Source organism: Bactrocera neohumeralis, chromosome 5, assembly GCF_024586455.1.
Source record: "Bactrocera neohumeralis isolate Rockhampton chromosome 5, APGP_CSIRO_Bneo_wtdbg2-racon-allhic-juicebox.fasta_v2, whole genome shotgun sequence".
NCBI lineage: Eukaryota > Metazoa > Arthropoda > Insecta > Diptera > Tephritidae > Bactrocera > Bactrocera neohumeralis.
Window position 1 is genome coordinate 36,389,413 of NC_065922.1, and position 25,469 is coordinate 36,414,881.

At 40.6% G+C, this 25,469-nt stretch overlaps 1 protein-coding gene across 1 annotated transcript; it reads left to right on the forward strand.

The window, feature by feature from the left end:
• Positions 1 to 23,471, forward strand: LOC126758130 (cubilin homolog). The gene is made up of 23 exons (XM_050472200.1): positions 1 to 193; positions 276 to 557; positions 624 to 807; positions 2,367 to 2,846; positions 2,927 to 3,187; positions 3,256 to 3,999; positions 4,669 to 4,992; positions 5,073 to 5,232; positions 5,350 to 5,543; positions 5,600 to 6,003; positions 7,034 to 7,345; positions 7,425 to 8,421; positions 9,362 to 9,524; positions 9,807 to 10,177; positions 10,495 to 10,704; positions 10,786 to 11,272; positions 11,343 to 11,509; positions 12,699 to 16,874; positions 16,950 to 17,126; positions 17,194 to 17,410; positions 19,705 to 20,163; positions 23,060 to 23,163; positions 23,230 to 23,471. Exons 1-23 carry the CDS (start codon positions 96 to 98, stop codon positions 23,371 to 23,373), a joined length of 11,115 nt encoding a protein of 3,704 aa, XP_050328157.1. The 5' UTR covers positions 1 to 95; the 3' UTR covers positions 23,374 to 23,471.
• Positions 23,472 to 25,469: the final 1,998 nt, after the last annotated feature.

Sequence of the window (25,469 nt, forward strand, 5' to 3'; positions counted from 1 at the left end):
GCAGCAACAAAATATATTTTGTGATCAGTGTGATTTATAATAAGTTTATAACAGCAAAAGTGTTGATGCCGAAGTGAAGTGCTTGCTGAATAATCATGTCGCTGAACAGGATAATATTATCCTGCCGCGGCGCAGCGCTGCTAATCGTGTTCATAATATATTTGGAGAATCCCGTTGATGGATTTGTTAACTCGTAAGTGTTAAGTGCATAAAGAAATATGTGCTATACGCCCCCTCAAAATATTATGTGCGTTAATGTGTTTCTTCGCTTCCAGACCGAAAATTATAACCAAAGACGGCAATCTAATTGTGGAATCTGGCCTGAATCGCAACATCACTTTTCGTCTGGATGGCAGCTCACGCATTAATATCAACGACGAATATGACTTATTGGATCTTCTTTTGGTCGGTGGCACTTACAATGGCTCCTCTTCAAAGCGTAAAGATGTCATCGAAGCGGATAACTTGATACAACTCTCCAATGAGTATAACACATTGCGCAGCTATGTCTTCGGTACAAATGGTTTGAATAGACGTTTGAATACGATGTTGAATAGGTAAGCGGTGGAGGTTGTGGCATAACTGTTTATAGTAAACGCCTTCTTTCTTGGCACCGCTCTTAGGACTCGCATGTATAATCGATCAATACAACGCTTCCAAACTCGTTTGCAGAGCGTAGAACGAAGAGTACAGAGCCTGCAACAGCGGCTCGAATTGGACAGCTGTAAGAGTAATCCTTGCGATAATGGCGGAACTTGTATAAATATGTTTGGGAGCTTCCTTTGTCAATGTACGAAAAACTTTGAGGTAAGTGACTTGCACGAAATTTAGCGAGAGAGGAGAGGTAGAGAGACAAATTAAATTTGTCAAATTGAGAAAGGAGAGAAAGCGAGACAAATTAAATTTCAATTCAATTTGTCAAATTGAGAGAGAAGAGAGGAAGGAAGACAAGTTTAATTTGACAAATTGAGAGAGAAGAGAGGAAAGGAGACAAATTTAATTTGACAAATTGAGAGAGGAGAGAAAGCAAGGCAAATTAAATTAAATTAAATTAAAACGAAAGAGAGTCATAGATTTTTTTTGAGGAGTATTTATTAATTGAATGGCATAATGTGGGAGTAAATGTAAAGAAAATTGTTTAATAAAGACCCTATAAAATTTATGCCAAAGACATGTCGAAAATAGACTTTGAGACTACAAAAAACAAGTAACTCAGTTCAGATATTCTCAAATCCGTTGAGATTTGCAGCAGGGAAGGGATAGAAAGAGGAAACTGTGAGAGAATGAGAGAAACATAAGGTTCATTCTTGGTTCATTTTGTTGTTGTTGTAACTGTTATCTAGCTCCCGGTAGGGTGGTAAGGTTCAGATAAGTCGTCATCGAGGTCATCAACGGTCGGACCATAGGGAGAGGAGTGTCAGATGTGTAGGGTTATGCAAAGAGGTGGTTAAAGTCATGCGGGGACTCGTTGCTTCCTAGAAATATGTATACATATTCGATATGTTAGGGTCGATTCTGCATATGTAAAAGCTTAATCTGCTATAGTATCCAGAACGAAGCTGCGCAATGGTCACTGTCGGTTCTCATGACAGCTCGAGTTCGCCGTCTGCAATGGGTGGTGGTTTGACTCCCAAGTACGCCATTCACTGAGAGCGAGTCGGTGAAGGTGTTTATGGCTCCGCTGTGAAGGGCGGTGAGTGCATGTATGCAGTTAGTTGCGTTCGAAGTCTGGTCGGCGTTATGTCGTCGAAGTAGTTGAGGAAGAACCTCTTGATGCTCCTAGGAGGCGGATACGCTTCAAGCAGGTGACAACAGGGATGGTTCTTGCTCACTCCGAAGATGTTCGATAGGAGACATCAAGAGGCATCCCGTTATAGTCCGAAGTGCAGTGTTCTGGTATGTCTGAAGCTTCCTCGTCTGCTTTTCACAGCATCATAAAAATCAATGCTTTCAAGTCAAACCCATGTTACTGGGATATCGACATTACCACGAGTAGGTAGGATTTATTTAGGAATCCAGAAGTGCTGCAAAGTCCATGATTATTCTGTGTTCCGATTTCACTGAAGAATAAACAGAAAAAAAATACGCTTTGAAGTGGAGATAAATTTGTGAGAACAAGGAGAGAGTTTCTCTTTTTGAGACTCGGGTTTGAGTATCTCTTCCTCAGACTTAGGTTTAAGATTTCGGATACGATCTCTGAATAAATATTAGACACAAAGAATATCTAACGACAGAGAAGATAATATTTTTGTAGAATGTTAGCAAGCAGTTCTTTGATGGATAAAACTCGGTCTCCGTTCCGTTTACCTCGAGCGAGTTTTTCATGAAATTCGTAACCCTAATCACTAGAGATCAATTTATTTTAGGGCGCTACTTGTCAGAAAGATGTCAATGAATGTGCTCTCTACGCCGGCACCGATTTGGGCTGTCAAAATGGCGGTCAATGTGTAAATCAGCATGGCGGTTACAATTGCATTTGCACCGCTGGTTGGTACGGCATACACTGTACCCAACGCAAAGGTGATTGCATGCAATCCTCCTCATGGGAGCTCTGCGGTCACGGCACCTGTGTAAGCAGTAACGATGATTTTGGCTACAAGTGTATTTGCGATGTGGGTTGGAAAACCAATGGTCTGACGCCGTCATGTACCGTCGATGTGGATGAATGTAACGAATCGCATCCGCCATGCGAAACCAAATGTATTAATTTACCCGGTTCCTTTACGTGCAGTCCGTGTGCTGCCGGTTTAACCGGTAACGGTGTTAATTGTCGTGATATTGACGAATGTGCTACACAAAATGGCGGTTGCAGTATGAGTCCACGCGTTGCGTGCATAAATACCTATGTAAGTATGAAGTGCTCAGGTAGAAAAGCGTGTGCATAAGATTTGACGTCCTTTTTTACTTTAATCTATTTCCAATTCAGGGTTCCTATCATTGTGGTGACTGTCCACTCGGTTGGATTGGTGATGGCCGCACTTGTGAGCGACGCGGCGGCAACATCGATGGCAATGGCGCTACGGCGACCAGCTGCGCGCTCAACAACTACTGCCATCCGCTGGCTAAATGCACCGAAGTCTCGAACACTGTAGTTTGCTCTTGCCCAGCAGGCATGGTGGGCAGTGGCGTGGGTCTAAATGGTTGTGTGCCCAATACACATCAACGTTGCGATGTACTGCCGTGCATGGTATGAGATTCTATTGTCAATTCTTTATAATGATATCCTTAAATTTTTATTTAATTTTTTCATTGTAGAACGGCGGCACCTGCGTAGAATCTAACGACAAATTCATCTGCATCTGTCCAATGGGTTACACCGGTCCAACATGTGCGGATATCACCAATTCGTGCTCACCGAATCCTTGCCGCAACAATGGACGCTGTCGCTCCACGGGCGGCACACAGTTCGAATGTCGTTGCGCGCCTGGCTTCAGTGGTCGTTTATGTGATGCACGCTTTAGTCGTTGCGGCGGCATACTGACCGGTATGACGGGACATTTGAAATATCCCCAAGGTTCCGCTTATGATCACATGGCTCAGTGCGCTTGGGTTATACGCACGAACGAGTCGTTGGTGTTGAATGTCACATTTAGCGCTTTCGAATTGGAAGACGCCACTGAGTGTCGTTTTGATTGGCTGCAGATCAATGATGGTCGTACAGCTGCTGCGCAAATTATTGGACGTTTTTGTGGCACACGTAAGCCGAGGGGCGGCAATATTATCTCCAGCAGCAGTGACTTGTATTTGTGGTTCCGATCTGATAACTCTACAGCTAAGGCCGGTTTCGAATTGGATTGGAACTCCGTACCGCCGCAATGTGGCGGTATTATTGAGCTCGAATCGCATGGCACGGTGTCTTCACCCGGTTCACCGGGTAACTATCCGAAGAATCGTGATTGTCAGTGGCATTTGAAGGCGCCGAATAATAAGCGCATCAAGTTGACATTCTTCAGTTTGCAAATCGAAAAACATGATAGTTGTAATTTCGACTACCTGGAGGTGAGTGTCCGTTATATTTTGAAGTTAAGTTTTATTATATCAAGATGGTAAAGCCTCTGTACACCTAAATGTTATTAAACAATCTTTCAAGGGTGACTCAATCGTTTGCTACGCTGCAAAAACCCTTATTCCTTAAACTTGGCACTGGTTATAGCTTCTGATAAAGTTATAGTCTAGACCGATTTCGGCGTAATCGTAAACTTAGACAGCAGAGTCAGCAAATATATATTTTTTATGTATAAGAGATGTAGCGCTAGTTTGAACTGATCCTTCTCCTTCGGTCTGTCTGTATATACGCGAACTGGTCTCTCAGTATTTGAGAAGTCGTTTTGAAATTTTGGATACGTATTTTTCTTTCCAAGATCGTGCTCATTTGTCGGAACCGCCAATATCGGAACGCTAAGACGTATGAGTTAGTGACTAAGGCAATAGTGCAATTTCTGAAGAAATGGTTCAGATCGGATTACTCTATTTTCATTTTGATCGGTCCGTTTGCTATATACCTTACAAACAGACCGATCGAAATCAAGATTAAAATCTTTTTAACCCCTTTATGCTATAAAACATGCACCTGTGGAAGGTATTACAGCTTTGTTGCAACCGAAATGAATGTTATTTTTTATTTTTCGAATCGCTTTATTAATTTATCCTTATCTTTATTATTTCCAGATCATCGACGCCATTGCCGAATCGACCATAGTGAAATATTGCAATTCAACTGCACCTTCACCGCTATTGCTGCCTACCAATGAGGCCATCATTCGTTTCCATTCCGACAATATCGATACAGATGCGGGCTTTCAAATATACTATTCGACTGAGGAGCGTGTGCCAGGCTGTGGTGGCACCTACACAACTAAGCAAGGCACAATCACATCACCGAATTCATTGGAAGATTCAATATCTTGTGAATATGATATAAAAATGCCAATGAGTGAATCGATTAAGATCGAGTTTAAAAAATTCGAATTGGGCGACGATGATTGCTTGGAGGTTAGCAAAGCTATATTTCAATAGTTATTAATCTGCTAAAACTATGGACATTGTATTTATAATATACTTTTATATTCAAGTTCTTCGATAGAAACCCGAGTACACAAGAACTTACACTACAGGCCAAGTACTGCGGTGCCTATAACTCTAATCCGCCAGTACTTCTACATTCCTTATACAATGGCCTACGTATAAAATACTTTGCCAAACGTGGTAAATTCGAACTGAAATATGAAGCTGGTAAGTAGGTCGAACATTGGCGCAACATTTTGCTACTTTTCAGATATGTGTGTCATATGGATTATACGTCGTTTACCTAACCTAATCTATAATCTAAAATATCGCACACAATTACAGATTGTTCTTACACTTATGAGAGTCCAAATGGTATTGTGATGTCGCCGGGTTATCCGGTATTGAGTAATATTGAACGTTTCTGCAATTATAAAATTACCACCGAACCAAACACCGTTATATCGGTTAAACTTTTGGATTTCGATATCAAAGATAGCAGCGTGGATGCAAGCGGTTGTGCCTTTAGCTCGCTTAGAGTAAGTATTTGTCAGTTTGCTAATTCAGAAACACATATTAAGGTGCATATACACAGATCAACGATGGTCTCAATCAAAATATTATGGGTCCTTACTGCGGCAACAGCACACCACCCATTGAGTTTGTCTCCAAAGCCAATATGCTTATTTTGACATTCAAAACTGGCATTACTACATGGGGTAAAGGTTTCAAACTGGAATATCTTTCCATACCGATGGGTAAAACAGATTGTGGTGGCGTGTTTACCAAGCCTGGTCAGAAGATACGTCTGCCCACTGGCGAGAATGAGATGTATTTGGACAATATGGAGTGTTACTGGGTAATAATGGCGCCGGAAGGCAAAGGTATTATGATCAACTGGAATTCATTTCGCTTGGAAAAAAATATGGATTGTATGTACGATTATGTGGAAATCTTTGATACTTTGCCGAAAGCTGATGATGCGCATCCTTTGGGCAGGTAAGTGTTGATTTTTTTAAGGTTGCTATTATATTTATATATATTGGGATGTTGACCTTTACGGTATAGTTTGAGAGGTGTTTCGATTTAAAGCCAACTTTCTGATAATTTTTATAAACTTCTTTGTTGGCGTAGATACCGTTCACGCGGTTATAGCCAAGTTTACAACAACGCATCAGTCGTTCCTCCTTTTCGCTGTTTATCGCCAATTGGATATTCCAAGTGTAGCCAGGTCCTTGTTCACCTGATCTTTCCAACGGAGTGGAGGTCTTCCTCTTCCTCTGCTTCCCCCGACGGGTACTGCGTCGAATACTTTCAGAGCTGGGTTCTTTCCGTCCATTCTTACGACATGACCTAGCCAGCGTAGCCGCTATCTCTTAATTCGATATCGTCGTAGTATATCTCGTACAGCTCATCGTTCCATAGCATGCGATATTCGCCGATAACAATGCGCAAAGGACCATAAATCTTCCGCAGAACGTTTCTCTCGAAAAATTTTACCGTCGACTCATCAGATTTGTCAGCGTCCATGCCTCAGCACTATATAGCAGAACGGGTATAATGATGGACTTATAGATTTTGGTCTTTGGACCAAAGAGTCTTCTCAATTGCCTACTCAGTCCAAAGGAGCATTTGTTGGCAAGAGTTATTCTGCGTTGGATTTCGAGGCTGACATTGTTGTTGGTGGTAATACTAGTTCCAAGATAGACGAAATTATCTACAAGTTCGAAGTTATGTCAACAGTGACGTGGGTGCCTAGTCGCGAGTGCAACGACTGTTTGTTTGATGACAGAAGGAAGATATTTCGTCTTGTCCTCGTTTACCACCAGACCCATTTGCTTCGCTGCCTTTTCCATTCTGGCGCGGTTGTTAAGGCCAATGATATTAAGACTTACCGATCAAAATCAAGATAACAATATTTTTATACCTTCTTATGCTACTATAATACACTTGTGAAGACTATTATAGCCTACGGGCAATCGAAGTTAACCGTTTTTACAATATCTTCATGTATATCTTTGTTTATTAGATACTGCGAGTCTCCGCCTTCATTCTCAAGCTATTCGCGTCTTTTAACACTCAAATTCGTCTCAGATAGTTCCGAAAGCGATGCGGGCTTCGAGGCTACTTATGAGTTCCTTGACCTTAGCAAACATTGTGGTGGAGAAATATTCTCTTCGACCGGACGCCTCTATTCGCCGGACTATCCATCCAACTACACAAATGGTGTGGACTGCATATGGGTAATCAATACGCCAGAGAATACGCAAATGAAACTAGATTTCGATATGTTTGAGCTGCAAGCGAGCGATAATTGTGAAAATGACTGGCTGGAGGTGCGGTAAGTTTCGAAAAACTAAGTTTCTTATTTTTTGAAGTCCCCTTTTTTTAATAAAATTGTATTGTATGTTTTCTTATAGTAACGGTGGCTCCGAGAAATCACCGCTAATCAACAAATACTGCGGCACCCTCATACCACGTCAAATACCATCATTCACCCATCAGATGCGCATACACTTTCATAGCGATAATTTCATCAATGCACGTGGTTTCCAAATACACTGGGCTGTATACTCGAACGGCTGCGGTGGCAATATAAATGCTGACAGCGGTGTAATCGCCTCACCACGCTACCCCAATCCATATCCACACAATGCTGAGTGTGATTGGCATATACAAGTGCCGAAAGGCTCGTCCATACATTTCACTATTGAAGATCTGTCGATTGAGGAATTGTTCAACTGTCACTATGATTTCTTGGAAATATTCAATGGACGCAACGATATGCATCCACTTTTGGCGAAATTATGCCAGCTTGAGCGCGATGAACCCAAACAGTTGTATACCACAAGCAATGAAGCGTTATTGCGTTTCCGCACCGACGGCTCACAACGAGAACGTGGCTTCCTTTTATCGTACTATACGAATTGTTCGCGTACTATTACCGATATTACTGGTGTTATCGAAAGTCCAAACTACGGTAATCCCTATTTTAAAGATCCCATCAATTGTTCGTGGACCATTCAAGCGCCCAAGGGCAATAAAATTGTACTACAATTTTCACATTATGAAAAAAGTGAGGGAGGTCATGATCTTACCTTCAAAGAGCCTGGCAAGAATGAAACTCTATTTCATCTACTATCGCTAAATGAGAACTACACAACAACGGGCAATGTACTTAACATTATACAGAACACTACTTGGATGAATTTCCGTTTGGAATATGCCATGTTCGGTTGTGTACAAGTGTTCCATCGTGCAACCGGTGAATTTGAATCGCCGAATCATCCACTACCGTATCCAAATGACATAGAGTGTATGTGGGAAATCAAAACGACGCCCGGTCAAGGTGTTGAATTAACGATAACGGATTTGGATATTGAGGAAACGGTTAATTGCACCCATGATGCGTTGGTGGTGAGTGCAAGTAGTTTGTCGTAATTGTCAATAGACCGATAAAAGTTTGTACATTGCCAAAAAACAGTTATGTGAATTTAGTACATTTTTTGTTGCATATATTTTTAAACGCTGTAACGAAAAGGCTACGTCGGCGAACCTATAAAATGTATATAAATAATTTTAAGATGAAGAGTCGATTTAAGCATGTTCGTCTGTCTGTATACATATACGCGAACTGGTCCTTCAATTTGTGACATCAATTTTTTCACACGTTTTTTCGCTTCAAGAGGCTTCTAATTTGTCAGAACCACCGATATCGTACTACTATAGCATATAGCTGCCATACACACTGGTCGATCAAAAGCAAATGCTTGCATGGAAAACAAATTGAAAATTGTAATTGAATCCCCGGATAAATGACTTCGGCCTCTTCCACTGATGAAAATATTAAAAAAAAGTGAGGATATGGTGCTTGAAAATCGTCAGGGAAGTGTTAGAGAGATGGCAAAAGGGTTCGACATCTCTCGCGTGTCCGTTCGATTGATTTTGGTGTATATTTTAGGTATGAAATGCGTGCTTGCTCGACTCGTCCCGGTAAAGCTGATTTTTTTTTTTTTCAAAAAGAGTACAATTGTAAGCGAATTTAAAGCCAAAAACGCAGAGAATACCATGGAACAACCACCGTATTCACCAGATTTCGGTCCGTGTGTTTTTTTCTTGTTCCCTAAACTGAAATTGATGCTCAGTGGAACGCGTTTTCAGTCGATCGAATAATTAAATACTTTGCGTTTTACTTACGTTTTGCGGGTACTTTTTGCCGCAATATACTATATATTAAATATTTTACTTTGCGTTCCGTTTTTTATATGTTGCGATCGTAAAAAAAAAAAAATACAAACTGTTTGCGATTCAAAAAAGTAAAACCTCAAAACATAACCTAATCGACCTGTAATTGCAGATATCCAGTCATATGAACAGCACTAATAATAAAGAAAGACATTGTGGCAGACAGGATAGTTTAGTTATCACAAGCTCGAGTCATCAACTATACGTGCGTTTTATTAGCAACAAGGAACACAATGGAAAAGGCTTCAAGGCTAGCTATAAGATATTGAAATCACGTAAGCACTATTACAATATTTTGTTTTTACTGAACCTGTTCTCCTATTTCCTGTATGCGTATTAAGGTTGTGCTTCAAATGGAAGGTCTTGTACGTTTGAACTCCTTTATGAACAATTGAAAAAGATATTTATGTTATTTAACAGCTTCTCTTTGAAGTTAAGCACTTTCTTATTTGTCCAAATGTCTCCAAAAACTATAAGAACCTCCTCCATCTGTAGACCAAAAGTAGAGAACAGATGTTTTTTCGATTATAATGAAACATTTTTTTTTGTTTTCATAGAATGTGGTGGTGTGCTGGCCAGTAAAAACGGTGTAATTACATCACCGAATTATCCGCTAAATTATCCGCCCGACGCAAGGTGCGAGTGGACCATCGAAGTAAACCCTCATCATACCATCACATTGACTTTGGAAGAAATTGAAATGGAAAACTATTACTCTTGCGAAATGGACTTTGTAGAAGCGTACGAAAGTGCCAACAGCGATAGTGATCGTCCAGCGCAAGAAGCGCAAGAAAAGCTATTATTCAAGGAGTGTGGTTATTCGGATTCAACACAGAACGAATGGGTGACCACCACCAATACAGCAGTGGTGCGATTTGAAAGTGATGATAGCATGCAAGAGAAGGGTTTCAAATTGTCCTACAAGGAGGTAATTATTCTTTATGGAATCTTTTGTATTCGTAACGAAGTCAACGTTTTTCCTTGTTTTTTTTTTTTGTAGTGCCGAAAATTTAATTAAAAATAATTTTTAAATATTTTTTTTTCCAAACCCCGGATCGAAAAAATTTTATCAGACACAACGGAATGAAAAGATAATTTTTTAACCCAAAAACCCCATAATTGAGAAAAAATTTTAAAATGTAATTTTTAATCCAAAATTTTTTATTAAAAAATGCACACCTCTGCACACATTTAATCATATATACATATTTACTGACCATATAATTGTGCTTATTTCCTACACAGAACTGTGGACAAAATATTTTGCTCGTTGACGATGATGTTGGCTATTTGGCAATTAGTCGCAATGCGGTAACGAATGAAACTTGCGAATGGCATTTGGTGGCAAAGGATCTCAGCAAACACGTACAATTCACACCCATTCACGTTCAGTTGAGCCCCTTAATATCCTTGTCGGCAATGCTTGAAGAAGACTGTATTGAGCAAGGTGTCAAGGTACATTTTTGAAAAACAATTTTCAAATACCGTTATTTTCTAAAATCCTTTCAAAATTCTTCAAAATACCTAAACAAATAGATATATGATGGCGTGGATCGCACAGCACCGCTGCGCAGCAAGTTTTGCAAAACTCATCCCGCAAATGTCATTTCCAACGGACATGCGCTCACCATCACGGTGCCAATGAATGTAACAACGGAATTCGAAGGTTACTACCAATTGACGGACAATTGGTGCGGTGGCTATTACATGTCGTTAAGCGGCAAATTCGCCTCACCCTATTATCCGTCCTCATATCCGGTGAATATCGATTGCGAATGGTATATTGTGGCGAGTGAAGGCAATTCGATTGTGCTCACAATTGAAGCTTTCGATACGGAACTGTCAGACGGTTGCAATAAAGATTACTTGGAAGTGCGCGAGTCCACGGAAAGTGGCCGTTTGATGGGATTGTTCTGCGGCAGTAACATACCATCACCCATAACCGGCCTTCAAACAGTGTGGATTAAGTTTGGCAGCGATAATGACGTTGTAGGCAACGGCTTTATCGCATCCTACAATTATGGTAAGTTGTGATGTGGAAACTTTGTTTTGTACTATAATCTGTAGTACTGACGCCTTTACTCTTTTTAAAGCAACACACAATGAGTTAAATGGCAAAAATGGCACTATACAATCGCCGCATTATCCCACCAAGTTCCGTACTGATGAACCATACACCTGGCGTATAACTGTCGACAAAGAATATGTGCTCCTACTGTTGCTGAGTCATATAATAGATGTCGATATGCCATTTATTAAGGTAAGTGAAAATGTTGTAGGGATCATTGACTTACAAAACGGGCAATCATAGTTAAGCTGACACTGAGGTAGTGGTGTTCAAATTCAAATTAGAAATAACTCTTAAAAATACTGCTGAGGAAATAGTCCACATCTGGAGATAAATTCGCGCCTGTTTTATTTTCGTATAAGCGTTCGTTATGAGTTGTTGCATTGTAAAAGTAAGCGGGGGATTAGTAGGCCTCATCAACAGCCTCTAAAGATCGGTTCTACCGTTCCCACGATAGTCGGGTCTAAATAACTGGAACGAACCCGGATTTTTATCCGGCCAAGGATTGTCAACTCGGCACCATTCCTCTAAATTATCTCAGCAATATTTTCTGCTGCTATAACGGCAACAACATCGGTACAGAAAAGTATTGGTTACTACGAATTTGGACAATTCTTGATTTTAGTTTCCAGTTTCATAAGGACAATGCTACAATCTTCGAAGAAATTGTTCAGATTCATATACTGTCAAAAAATATTTATCGATTCGGTTTGCGTGTGCCGTTTTTAAGGACTAGTTCGGGTGTGATTTGATCTTCCCCGGTGCAGCCGAAGTTAATGTTACTGTTTTATTTTCGTATAACCGTACGTTATGAGTTGTTGCATTACAAAAGTAAAAGTGGAATTGGTAGACATCATCAACAGCCTCTAATGATCGGTTCTACCGTTCCCACGGTAGTCGGGTCTAAATAACTGGAACGAACCCGGATTTTTATCCGGCCAAGGATTGTCAACTCCGCACCATTCCTCTAAATTATCTCAGCAATATTTTCTGCTGCTATAACGGCAACAACATCGGTACAGAAAAGTATTGGTTACTACGAATTTGGACAATTCTTGATTTTAGTTTCCAGTTTCATGAAGACAATGCTACAATCTTCGAAGAAATTGTTCAGATTCATATACTGTCAAAAAATATTTATCGATTCGGTTTGCGTGTGCCGTTTTTAAGGACTAGTTCGGGTGTGATTTGATCTTCCTCGGTGCAGCCGAAGTTAATGTTTATTCTTAGTTCTGACCTAATCCATTTATCATACATTTCTGACAGTTATTATGGATCATTAAAAACTTTACTCTTAGTAGAAGCATATGACTGCCTATACTAATGAAACTAACCTCAAAATATTGTTTATACATTTGCTTGCTAAATTTATGCCTAACAGATCTACGATGGCTATTCAGATATAGGACTTCAAATAGATTATTCTAATACACATTATGTGCACTCCAGTACAAATATAGTTTACATAAAGTCATATCGTGGACCCTTCCAAATTGATTGGTCAACCATTTCAAAGGAAGACTTCAAAAATAATCAAACCTTAGAAGAAAACGCAGCGCTTTGTGGCAGAAATTCATATTCTATAGACAAATCGATATTTATCAATTCACCTGGTTATCCCGATGGTTACGCGCCCTCGCTCAACTGTAGCTGGGTACTCATGCCGAAAAATCCCGCTACACATGTCGTGCTACAAATAGCTAAGGTAGATTTGGAAGATATATCGGAATGCTCGGCTGATTACATTACGATCTCGGCCAGTAGTGACATGCAAAATTGGGAGGAGCCTGCACGATTTTGCAACAAGAAGGAACAAGAATTTAAAGACTACCATGGTAACCCATATCTTAGACTATCCTTTGTCACCGATTCAAGTGTAAATAAGACTGGTTTCTCAACTAGTGCACACGTTGAATGCGGTGCCGTAATGAATGTCAGACAGGCTTTAGTCAATCTCACTGAAATATTATCAGGCAGCAATCGTTTTCAAACCGAATGTGTGTGGAAGATAAACGTACGCCAAAGTCGACGTATACGCATACGATTTTTGGAATCTAACTTGGCGCCAGATAATCAAGTGGCTAATTGTCGCACTTACTTTTTGCTACGCAATGGCTTGGCCGAAGATTCACCGTTCCTCGGCAAGGGTAAATATTGTGAGAATAACATCGCAGATGTGCTGGAGACCACCTCGAACCGTGCATTCATAAAATTATCACGCATCAACCTCGGACCAAATTTCAAGGCCGCTTTTCATTACGAAGAAATAACGCATGAATGTTCCGATATGTTGGTTTTAAGTGAAGACACACCTGCCGATCGTACGAAAACAATAAATTCTCCAAGTTATCCCAACATACCGAACCCACATACGGAGTGTATTTGGCGTGTGACGGCGCCCATGCATCACATTATAGCAATTGAATTCAAAGACGACTTCGATTTGGTGCCATCCGACAGTCAGTCGGGCACATGTGATCGCGAATATGTGCAGTTAAACGATGGCGCCACCGAACTGATGCCGATGATCGGTCTGTTTTGTGGTAAAACAAAGCCAAATACGAAGTTTACGACGGGCAATGTGTTGCGTGTAAAATATTATACCGATATCTCAGAGCCGCATGTCGGCTTCCAGGCCGTTGTGTCGATCGGTCGTTGCGGTGGTTCTTATTATGAACCCGACGGTGAAATCGTCTCACCCGATAGTACGCTAGTGAAAGATGCACATGACTTTGAATGTGTATATACAATCGAGGTCGAGCGTGGCAGTACAATCAAATTGGTAGTGGAGAAAATGGAATTGCCGGACACGGAAGGTTGCAGCACAGATAGCAATTTGGAATTACAAGAGATCGTTTCATATGATGGTGCAGATAATGTTACTGATTCACTGCGCATCTGCGGCAGTCGGAAGAACAGAAATTACGTCGTCGAGAGTAGTAAACTGGTTATACGCTATCACATTAAAGAGTTTAGACCTACACACACATTCAAACTCACATATACATCAATCGGTACGCGTTGTGGCGAGACAATTACCGCACCACGTGGCACACTATTTACGCCCGGCTATCCACAGGGCGTTACACGCCCCACACATTGCGCTTGGAAGATACGCGTACCGAAAGGCAAACGTGTTAAAGTGGAAATACTTGATTTTGACATCGGCGCCGGCTTGAATGTAACCAACTCGTTCGGACATAGCAGCTCTTTCCGTGGACGCCTCAGTTTTGCCAATGACTTTGAAATGCAATCGATAATTACACGTGTCACCACAAATCCACCGGCCGCGGTCTACTCCACCGACAACATAATGGCCATTGATGCCTTTCTACTCTCGTTCACACAACATCGCGGCTTCAGACTACGCTTCTCTTCCGATGAAGACTCACAGGTATGTCAACATAATGTTCGATTAGCGAATGGCGAGGGTGTAATGCATTTCCGACGTAACAACGATTCCGACATCTACTGCAGTTACATGCTGAAAATGCAAGACAATCAAACATTAACGCTGGCAGTCGAGAAATATGAACGAAATGCGACCTCAGCGCTGTATGTCTCATTCTGTGGCTATATGTCGCCATTGAAATTGGAATTGAACACGCAACAGATACTGCCCGAGTTGCTGTGTAAAAATGAAACGCATGCCGTTGCACGACTACCCTACCCCGTCACGATGAAGTTAATGGGCAATAGACGCAATCGTCTAACCAACTTGGAACTTAAGTACAAAGTGTATGAGTGCGGCGGCATACGCTCCATTTACAACGACCTCAACATAACCGAGCCACAAATGGCCAACTATAGCGGTGTGTTGGAGTGCGCTTGGGCCGTGTGGCCGGATCATGAGTTTAGCGTAGATGATATGGACGATCTGGATTACTGGGCAGCGGGTACGCAGATCGAGGTCTCATTGTCAACGGATTTCAAGGATAATTGCGAGGATCAATATCTATTAGTATATGGTGGACCAAATCAGAATTTCCCACATCTCGGACGTTTTTGCACGCAATCATCCATGGAAAATATGGTGGTGGAGCGTGGTGTATTTGTGGAATACTACACACGCAACTACGAAACACAATCCAAGTTCAACTTAACACTGAAACAAGGCAGCGGTTGCGGTGGCACACTCACCTATCCATTTAGACCGATCACATTTAGCGATCAGTACAAGAATAATATCGAATGCGTTTGGACACTTTCCACTGAGGCTGGTTTTCATATTGGCCTACATTTCACCGATCGCTTCTTTATTGAGACGAGTAAGAATTGCACCAAAGATTATTTACTTGTGCAACAGAAGACAACAAATGGCTCGTGGGAAGATTTGGGTCGTTATTGTGGACGTGAACCGCCACAATCGGTGAATAGCACCACCACAGAGATGCGTCTGATTTTCCGCACAGACGCTGACACACTGGGTGATGGCTTTACCGCGAATTTCGAGCGCAATTGTGGTGGCATACTATATGCCACAGCCGAACAGCAATATATCGTCAGTCCCGGCTATCCGGTGCGCTATCCTAACAATCTCAATTGCAATTACACTGTGATACCAAAGGAGCCTATCAAAACTGGTGTTTTGGTGGATTTCGTAGACTTCGAAATCGAGTCACCGCCAATAACGCGTTGTCTCTTCGACAATGTTACAGTTTACACGCAGAACGATGGTAACATCGCGGAAACGGTGCATTGTGGTACGCAGCGCGCGCATGGCTTTCGTGGTGATCAAGTGAGCGTAATCTTGCGCACCGATCATTCGTTTGCTTCGCGTGGCTTCAAGTTGGCCTACAGCACCAATGTCTGCGGCTACACCGTACGCAATACAACGATGATCGAGACGCCGCGCCAATTTACGGATGGCACTTTTCCACCGAATACCGAATGCTTTTGGAATTTAACGGCGCCGGACGACTATAAAATACTCATCAAGTTTGAATTTTTCGACTATGAGGGCGATACAAATTGTGACTTTGATGGCGTCAAGATTTATAAGTCCTTATATCCCGTGGAAAACGAGCGCATTGCGAAGTTCTGCGGTAACCTAACTGGTATCATACCACCGTTACATATTCCAGGCAATCGTGGTCTAATACATACTTATTCGGATCGTAGCATAAATTCGGTGGGCTTCAAGGCATTAATCACCTTCATACCTAATTGCGATCAAAAGATTCATCTGGACGCCAACAATGCCACCTATGATTTTACGAAATACGCCAATGGTTATGCGAATAACTTGGACTGTGCTTATATATTCACCACAACAAGCGGACGCCAATTGTTTGCCGATTTCAATAGTTTTCATGTGGAGGAGAGCGCAAAGTGTCAAGATGACTTCCTTGAAATGCGTGATGGTGGTGGTCCATTCGGTGACCTGATTGGCCAATTTTGCGGACATGTTGTGCCAGCACGCATGATGTCCTCGCAGAATGCGTTATTTATGCGTTTCGTGAGCGATTCGGCGGAGACAAGCGCCGGCTTTAGTTTGAAGATTTCATCAACACCGAAAATCTGTGGCAATATGGAATTGGAGGTCAAGAGTAAAGAGGTGAGTTCGTTAAGGGATCAAGTGCTCATCTCACACACATACAAAAATATGACAAATTTATATATATTTACACAGAAACTGGTGTTGAAATCACCTAACACCGGACAGCAGCTTTATGGCAAACATTTGAGTTGTTTGTGGAAATTGAAGAGCACGAGAACAATACATTTGAAGTTCGAACATATGGATTTGGAAGGCTCAAATGTCACCGGCCAATGTGGTGGTGATACACTGAGAATCTATAATAAAGAGGTAACATCTCAATGCGTGCACCGGCGTTACCGCTACTTATCATCATTTTCGGGTTTTCTTATTTCAGGACGCATATGAAGTGGAACGTGGTTACGGCACTGAAGTGATTCACAATGGCCAAATGGGTGGCGGTCAATGGAGTAATTATGCCACCAATCATGTTTATTGCGGCAACCAATTACCGGATGACTATTACTCCACGGGCAATACGTTGATTATCAAATTCCAAACTGATGATGAAATCGAGAAGACAGGATTTACATTGGCTGCCTATGCAGTAGAAGGTATGTTGGACCAAGTAATTTAAGAGAACTCTCATATTGACCAATATATTCGATATAGAGTCTACTAGACTAATTAAAATCATTAATATAGTATGTATAAGGGCGCTTGGGTAATTGGTGGATTGATTTCACACATTTTTAGCATTCAACTATAGTGTTTCCTATATTATACGTTCTGTTGATTTTGCTAGGATATCTTACATATTGCTTAAATATCGGTCAATTGGAAGTTTGAAATTCTTATATTAGGTATATAGGGTCCGGAGGTAGTATCGGTCATGCCTCTTCGGGCCCAAAGAAGTGCACGAGCTATTTTAGCTGGCAATTTACACTGCACCCTTCGGTAGACAAAGCCAAACGATGTGTTACCCGACGGCTGCGCAAAATGCCAAAAGACTGCGTACCACTTACTTTTACCGATGACGAGGTTCAGCGTGTCATCAACAAGGCAAAATCGTCCAAATCCTTTGACCCTGATGGTATAACATGCTGATGCTAAAGCATCTAGGATCGACGGGAGTAAGCTTCCTTGCCAAGATCCTCAAGCTGTCGCTGACCACTCTCCGAATACCCGATGTGCGGAAAACGGGAAGAGTGGTCCCACTACTGAAACCTGGAAAACCCGTCAACAAAGGGGGGTTATATCGTCCGATAACTCTCCTCTCCCCAGTGGTAAAGACACTTGAGACGTTCTTACTTCCGATCTTCGCGCACCACCTGAGCCTAGCAAAAAAAGCAGTGCAGACTTGACCTTAATATTGCAGTCGAAGGCGTTGAGATTCCGACTTTCAATAATCTTAAAACTTTAGGTGTGACTTTTGACAATCTGTGCTTCTTCACTTCTCATACGACCGCGATTATCGCCAAAGTACAGAGCCACAACAAAATCCACAAGTCGCTAGCCGGCGGCATATGGGGAAAGGACAAAGAAACGTTATTGGCAACTTACAGGCAATCGGTCAGCCGGACCTTAACTACGCCGCATCAATACAAACTTGTCAGAACACTGCACTCTGAACAATGACAGGATGCCTCGTCGAACACCTGCATAGTAAGGTCCGTTTGCTCTCAGTTAAGGAGCATAATGAACTCTTCTCCAGGCAGTTCCTGCTGGGATGCTTTCGCAGAAATCATCTTGCAGTCACCTGCTTGGAGAGGAACCGCCTCCTAGGAACATCAAGAAGTCATTCCTCAACTACGTCGACGATATCAGACAAGACGCCGACCAGACTTCGGATAATTTTCGATAAGCACTGACCGTCAATCACAGTGGAGCCATCATCACCTTCATAGACTCCCTCAGTAAATTGCGTACTTGGAGTCAAACCACCCATTGCAGACGAGGAGCTCGAGTTGCTGCAAGAAACGAGAGTGACTCTTGCGCAGCTTCGTTCTGGATACTGTAGCAGGTCAAACTCCCACTTATCCAGAATAGACCCCGACATACATATCTAATATATGTCCTGCGTGCAAGGAGTCTCCGCATGTCACTGGCCACCTCTTTGCATGCCCCACTAACCCTACTCGTCTGACAACCCTCTCCCTTCGGTCCGACATCATCGAAACAGCACGTTTCTTGGGCCTTCTGTTGAATGATGTCGATCCTTACCATCTTAACGGGGATGAGGTACCCGTTACAATAACAACAACCCGATTTTTATAAATTTTTGGTACCACTGCATATTATTACCAAAGAAAAATTCTCTTGCCCTTTGTGGGAAAGTCATTAGTGTGTGGCAGGAAAAGATTCAATCGACGACAAGTTGCATTATTTCCGCCCAAGTGATTATTTAACATAAGAAAAACGTCATTAGCCAGACGAACTTGAATTCTGCGCAAAAGACTTGCAAGAACTCGTGCAAGAAGACCGAGACTCGCAGTGCTTGGGGCTTCAATTTGTTTGTTGGTGTTTGCATAATTTTTGGTGGAGTTTCTAGTGGTGCACGTTCGCCTAAAAATGCATGTAAAATTATAAAAATAAATACAGTGCTTCAGAAAAATGTCCACATATAGTATACATGTATATTATTTGGATGCGTTTGACTGACTGCGGAGAGCTTGGACTTCTAATGTGAATACCTCAACTAGTTTCCTAAATTCCCCATAATTTATTCCGCTTAAAAGTGCTAGGAAAAGCAAAGAAGTTATTCTAGCAAGTCTCTAGTAATGTTAGTAATTTGAAACTGGAATATATATTTTTTCGATAAATGTCAAAATATAACTACACCTTACAAAAAAAAAAACAAAAATAAAAAAAAATCAATAAATAAAATTCTTTTCTCCAATTTCTGCAGGCTGTTTCCGCAACTTCACCGGCACGCAAGGCTTCGTGCAACTCGCCGATACAACGGATGAGTGTGATGTGTACATCGAAGCACCACAAAATTACACACTCAGTCTCTACTATAGCGATGTCATTTTTGCTGAATATGAATGTGTTAAAGAATATGTGGAAGTGTTTGATTCTCACACCAATAGTTCACTGCAAAAGATCTGCTCATATACCGGCAATGACAAGGCGCTCTTCTCAAACACGAATAAGTTGCGCATCCATTTGAAAATGAGCGGTTACTATACGCGTTTCGAGTTTACTTATTTGGCTAGCCAGGATGGACCCGGTTGTGGTGGTAATATATATAATACACGTGGTACTATCGTCAATCCATTTTATCCCAACAATGTGCGAAATAACTCCGATTGCCGTTGGAATATACGCGTGCCTGCGAATCTACATATCTTATTATCCTTTGATGGTAAGTTTTTCATACATTTTTAGTAGTCATCTAAGTGCATTCATTTATCATTCAAGTAGTCGATGTGAGATTTTTTGCTTTTCAAATAGTGTTGTAGTTTTTTTTTGTCTGACAGAAAAGTTAACTAAATGAGTCTTAGTTTTATGTTTCATAAAAAAAGTTATTATTAAATTATGGTCCGCTGGCGTCTGATTTTATTTTTTCTTAACATCTCTTAAGAATTCGGTTATGAATTTTTGCGATCCTTCGGGTTTTTCGCACATCTCTCACTGATTCAGATATACAAGGTGCGTTCCAAAGTAAGCAGGACTTTTTGAATCTAACCCCCTGGTGGCGCCATCTATATGTCGACTGGTGCGTTAGAATCTGCTATCTTTATCGATTGTCCAGTGAGAATTTCATGACATTTCATTGATTGGAAGTGAAGTTATTGCGTTTTAAGTGTCAGTATGTTTGTGTTATCGGTGCGAAAGTGAGCTTCGAAAAAGAGCCAACATTAAATTTTGTTTTAAAATTGGTAAAACTTTTACCGAAAGGTTTCAATTGATGAGACAAGTTTATGGCGATGATTGCCTATCCCGTAGCAGATTGCACGAGTGGTTTCCACGTTTTCAAAGTGGTCGTGAGGACATACATAAATGTCGATCAACATGTGGGCCAATCCAAATGCGTGATCACCGGAAATTCCATCGAAACTGTACGTGAATTCATCAGAAATCAGGTAAATCATTAGTTCATGGGAATGGAGAACATTTCCAAAATATCGTTTATCGCATTTTGATTTGTTCCGCAAATTGACTACGACCAAATTTCTCATCGATCGGCCAATATTGACCGATCATTTGACCAAAAATCACATTTTAACCATTACCCACTCCCCGTACTCACCTGATATAGCACCGTGCGACTTCTTCCTTTTCGGAAAAATGCATTTGCCCATGAAAGGAAAGCTCTAAAAATCTGTGTTCAGTTCCGTATATGAATAACTAGAAAAATTCGAAAGTATTGTCTTTGAGTTTCATATGTGTAGATATCCAATATTATAAATATTTCCTTCCGACCAATAGTACATAAACCATATATTAATATGCATGTCAAGAATATGGTGGTTTTTGCTTTCCGTAACTAATGAACTAATGAAAAGGTTATATTAATTGAAGTTCATAACTTAACATAACGATTACCTCAAACCACACAAAACCGTTATTTTTCTTGATGAAATGGCTGCTCTTGAATCTCTTCAGGCTGTTTTTTGTCCCAAATCGCCGATCGGATCTTCAATTTCAAAAGCATCAAACAGTCGATTATCATGGCGCGATAACGGTCGCCATTGTCGGTTACGTTTTCGCCGGCATCATTTTTGAAGAAGTATGGACCGACGATTCCACCGGCTCACAAGCTGTATTTTGTACACTTTCAATTTATGATCTCGACGTAAAAAGCGTCAAGTTTTCCATACGTCAGTCCGAGTTGGCGCCGGATGGACTCTCCAATATCTTCGTGTACATTCTCAGCTACAGCTTCTATATTTTTTCACTGCGTGCTGGACGTGGTCTATTCGGTCGAATATGTATTGTCCAATAATGAATTCTGGGTCTCAAGATGGCTGATGATGTTGCGAATAGTACACTCAGTAGGCCGATTAGGTTGACCATAAGTTTAGCGTGTGTTCGAAACTCATTCTTTACAGAACGTAAATTTCCACAATAAAGTAAGTCTTTTCATTATGAAATGCAAAACTATGCTGAAGAATACTGACATGACAGCTTGACACGACCCACGCGTGATCTGTCAAAGAAAGGCTATTGAAAAAAGTCCCTTAACTGATTTACCATACCTTCTAGAACTTCGTACGGTGCGATTTCTCGCCGTTTTTAACTCCTTTTTCACATGTGTAAGAGCTTTATAGGACCTAACCGTCGCCAAAGCATTACAGTAACTGGATGGTGACTACGTAGAACACTTGGAATAACCAAGTACTCAAGATGAAAAAAATTAGCACAATCATATATACCACCTTTGATAGGAGTATTAAATTAATAAACTATAGAATAACGCAGCGTTAAATACGATCGTTTTTATTATTTTTATTTTTTAATGTTTATTTATTGGGTGTATAATAAATTGTTGAAATGACACGTAAAAAAAATGTCCTGTACCATGTCCAAGATCGCGGCCGCAATTTTGGTCTAAAATAAAAAATTCAAAAAGATGGTTAATCTGTAATTTAATCTTAATCGCGCTATGAAAGCTTTTTTTTTTTTTTTTTTTTTTGTTTTTTGTTTAAATTTGTCAAATTGGCGGCGGTTTGAACAAAAGTATCGAATTTGTGCCTTTTTTTCGACAGTTTTTCGTAGAAAAATATACGACTAATTCTAAAAATAAAACCTTCCATAACGCGATAGCGAATGACGTAAAGAATGTTTTCTCCAAATTGGAACTAGATATCTTCAAAACTCTTTGAGAGTGAATACCGTTTTGAAAAACTTCATTCTGAGAAAAACGCGTTTAAAGATTGGAGTCGCCATGTTCCCCACTCTGTTCCCTTTCTACAAGAAACGCTGCAGCGACCGTAATAATTTGAATTTCGATTTCAAAATTTGAGGGAATGTTTACTACAGTGTTACTATCCGATAATGCACAAAAAAACGATTTCTCGTAAATTTCACACTGAGACGATCCCTTAAAGGATTAGGGCGATATCTTCATTATGTGTTTTTCATTAAAAGAAACAATAAATAAATATGAAATTCATTTTTCATCTGTTTAACCAAATCAAATCATCGCAAGATCATTGCATAATTAACCAGTTGTGGCACGCATGCGTTGTTTATTAATAAATAGTGGAAATTTACAATTATATATAATACAAAAAATTATCCAAAATTCAATACAGAATTCGATCTCGGTACCAAAAACACTTGTCATTCCGACTATTTGGAGGTTATCGAACGCGATGACGACGGCACGGAGGATGTTGTGCGCCGCTTTTGTGGTGGGGTAAGCTATTTGTGCAAAAGCTCCTTATAAATTATTTGTAATTCACATGTAATTTTCTTATTCTAGGATAATCCCAAGAAATATAAGAGCACACGCAGTTCGCTCAGCATTCGCTTCCATAAAACAGTGAACTACGACGGCACTGGTTGGGTAATAAATTTCAGCGGCGTTTTTGCTAATTACAAAATCCCTGACTATATGCTACTGTAAATCAGGAGAGCGGGCGCCAAAAGTGTAATTTAATGAAGTGTAAAATGAAAGCAAATAAGTATTAAATATATTGGTTATAAAGTTATTTTCATTTGTAATTGCCATGTGTTTTAATGAAATATAATCAAATCGCTTGGTTGTGTATTCCAACGTTTAAACCGTTATTACACGAAGAAGAAAATATCGGGAACGCAATAAATGAAGTATATAAATGATCATCATGACGACGTGAGTCGATTTAGCCATTTCCATCTGTCTGCCCGTCTGCCCGTGTGCACACACGACAACTAGTCTTCCAGCTTATCCAGATATCAATCTGAAGTTTTGCTCACGTCCTTTTCTCCTCAAAAAGATACTCATTTGTCAGAATCGACGATATAGTTGATTTACAAACTGAGCAATCAGAATCAAGTGTTTGTATTTAAATTTTTTTTTGTGCAAATTTATTACCCAAAAAATTTCTCGGTTCGCGCAACATGCGTTGCTTCACATATTCGCTCGTTATAATCGCCCAGCAGAACCGATAATTCGGACCATGAATCGGTATCGCGTTCTGGTGGACAATGATCGTCCTCCGAGACGTCATACAGAGCACATCGAAGACGCTAGCAGAGTATCGAAGAAGACCCGAATAAGTCCATCCGCCATTACGCTCAAAAATTCAGAGCAATTCACTTCATGGAAGATTTCGCGAATAATCTTGGTTGCGGGTTTACAAAATTCTACTCGTACAAAAATTGAAGCCGAGCAAAAATCAAGAGCGCACGTTGGATGAATGGCCCCGAAATGAGATTGTTATTGATCCTGTTGTTCACAAGAAAATTTTATTCACTGTTGAATCTCACGGTAATAAACAAAATTTTCGCTTTCGTTTGGAGCGATGATAAGCAAGCCATTGGAACGCCGTTAAATTTTCAAAAAGTTAATGTTTAGTGTGATTTGTGGGCAAAGGGAATAACTGGTACATATTTCTTCTGAAATGAAGTAATTTTCACAGGCTTATCTTGAAGCCAACTTTACTCCATTAAGGGAGTTCTGCATTGATCGAAACAAATGGTAGTCCGATAATGCAAGGTCAGGGCTATATGGTGGATGCATCAAAACTTCACAGCCAAGCTCTCCCAGTTTTTGCCGAGCCATCAAAAATGAGTGTGGTCTAGCGTTGTTCTGATGGTAAGACAGGTTCGCCGTGTTGATCACTTCTGGCCGTTTTTTCGATTGCTTGCTTAAATCTCATCAGTTGTTGACAGTGAAATGTAATCAATCGTTCGACCAGGCTGAAGCAGCTCATAGTGGATGATTTCTTTCCAATCCCACCAAACACTCAGCATAACCTTTCGAGGCGTCAATCCTGGCTTTGCGACCATTTGTTGAGCTTCACCACGCTTCACCACGCTTGGACCATGATCTTTTTCGCACATTATTATGCTATTTGATCTACTTTTCGTCTCCTGTTACCATATGTTTCAGAAATGGTTCGATTTAATTTCATTTCAGCAAAGAATCGCGGATGTTAAATCGATCCATTAAATTTTTCACAGACAATTCATGTGGTACCCAAACATCGAGCTTCTTTTTCTAGCCAGCCTTTTTTAAATGATTCAAAACCATTTGATGATGAATGTTACGTTCCTTAGCGATGTCATGGCTGCTTATGCCACGGTCCTGGTCAATCTTTTCCACAATTTCATCGACCAGAGCGAGGTACATTTTTCACATCGAAATTTCCAGAACGGAAGCGTGCGAACCATTGTTGTGCTACACGAACTGATACATCATCGTCTCCCTAAACTTCACAAATTTTATTGGTATTCTTCCCTTTTTTATACAAAAATTTCCAAATAGATCGAATTTCTTCATTATTTTTACTCATTTTTGAAAGCTGTAACTTTGTTCAACTTCCCCGGATTTAATTTCTTACCTTTCCAACACTATATGGTATGGTACAATGTGATTGGTAGCACTAGAGATATATGACTGCAACGACATCTATTGGCAAAATGCGAAAAGACTTTTTCGACTACCAATATTAAATTATGAGCGTTTTATTTTTGCGTGATATTTAATAAAATAAAGGGTGTTATTTTGTTTTAAAT

What these genes read in the sequence shown, in the direction of transcription:
- LOC126758130 (XM_050472200.1), top strand. Translation starts at nt 96, where the DNA reads ATGTCGCTGAACAGGATAATATTATCCTGCCGCGGCGCAGCGCTGCTA. An exon ending in TTGAATACGATGTTGAATAG is followed by an intron (nt 558 to 623) that starts GTAAGCGGTGGA and finishes CACCGCTCTTAG; the next exon opens with GACTCGCATGTATAATCGAT. An exon ending in AATGACTGGCTGGAGGTGCG is followed by an intron (nt 7,346 to 7,424) that starts GTAAGTTTCGAA and finishes GTTTTCTTATAG; the next exon opens with TAACGGTGGCTCCGAGAAAT.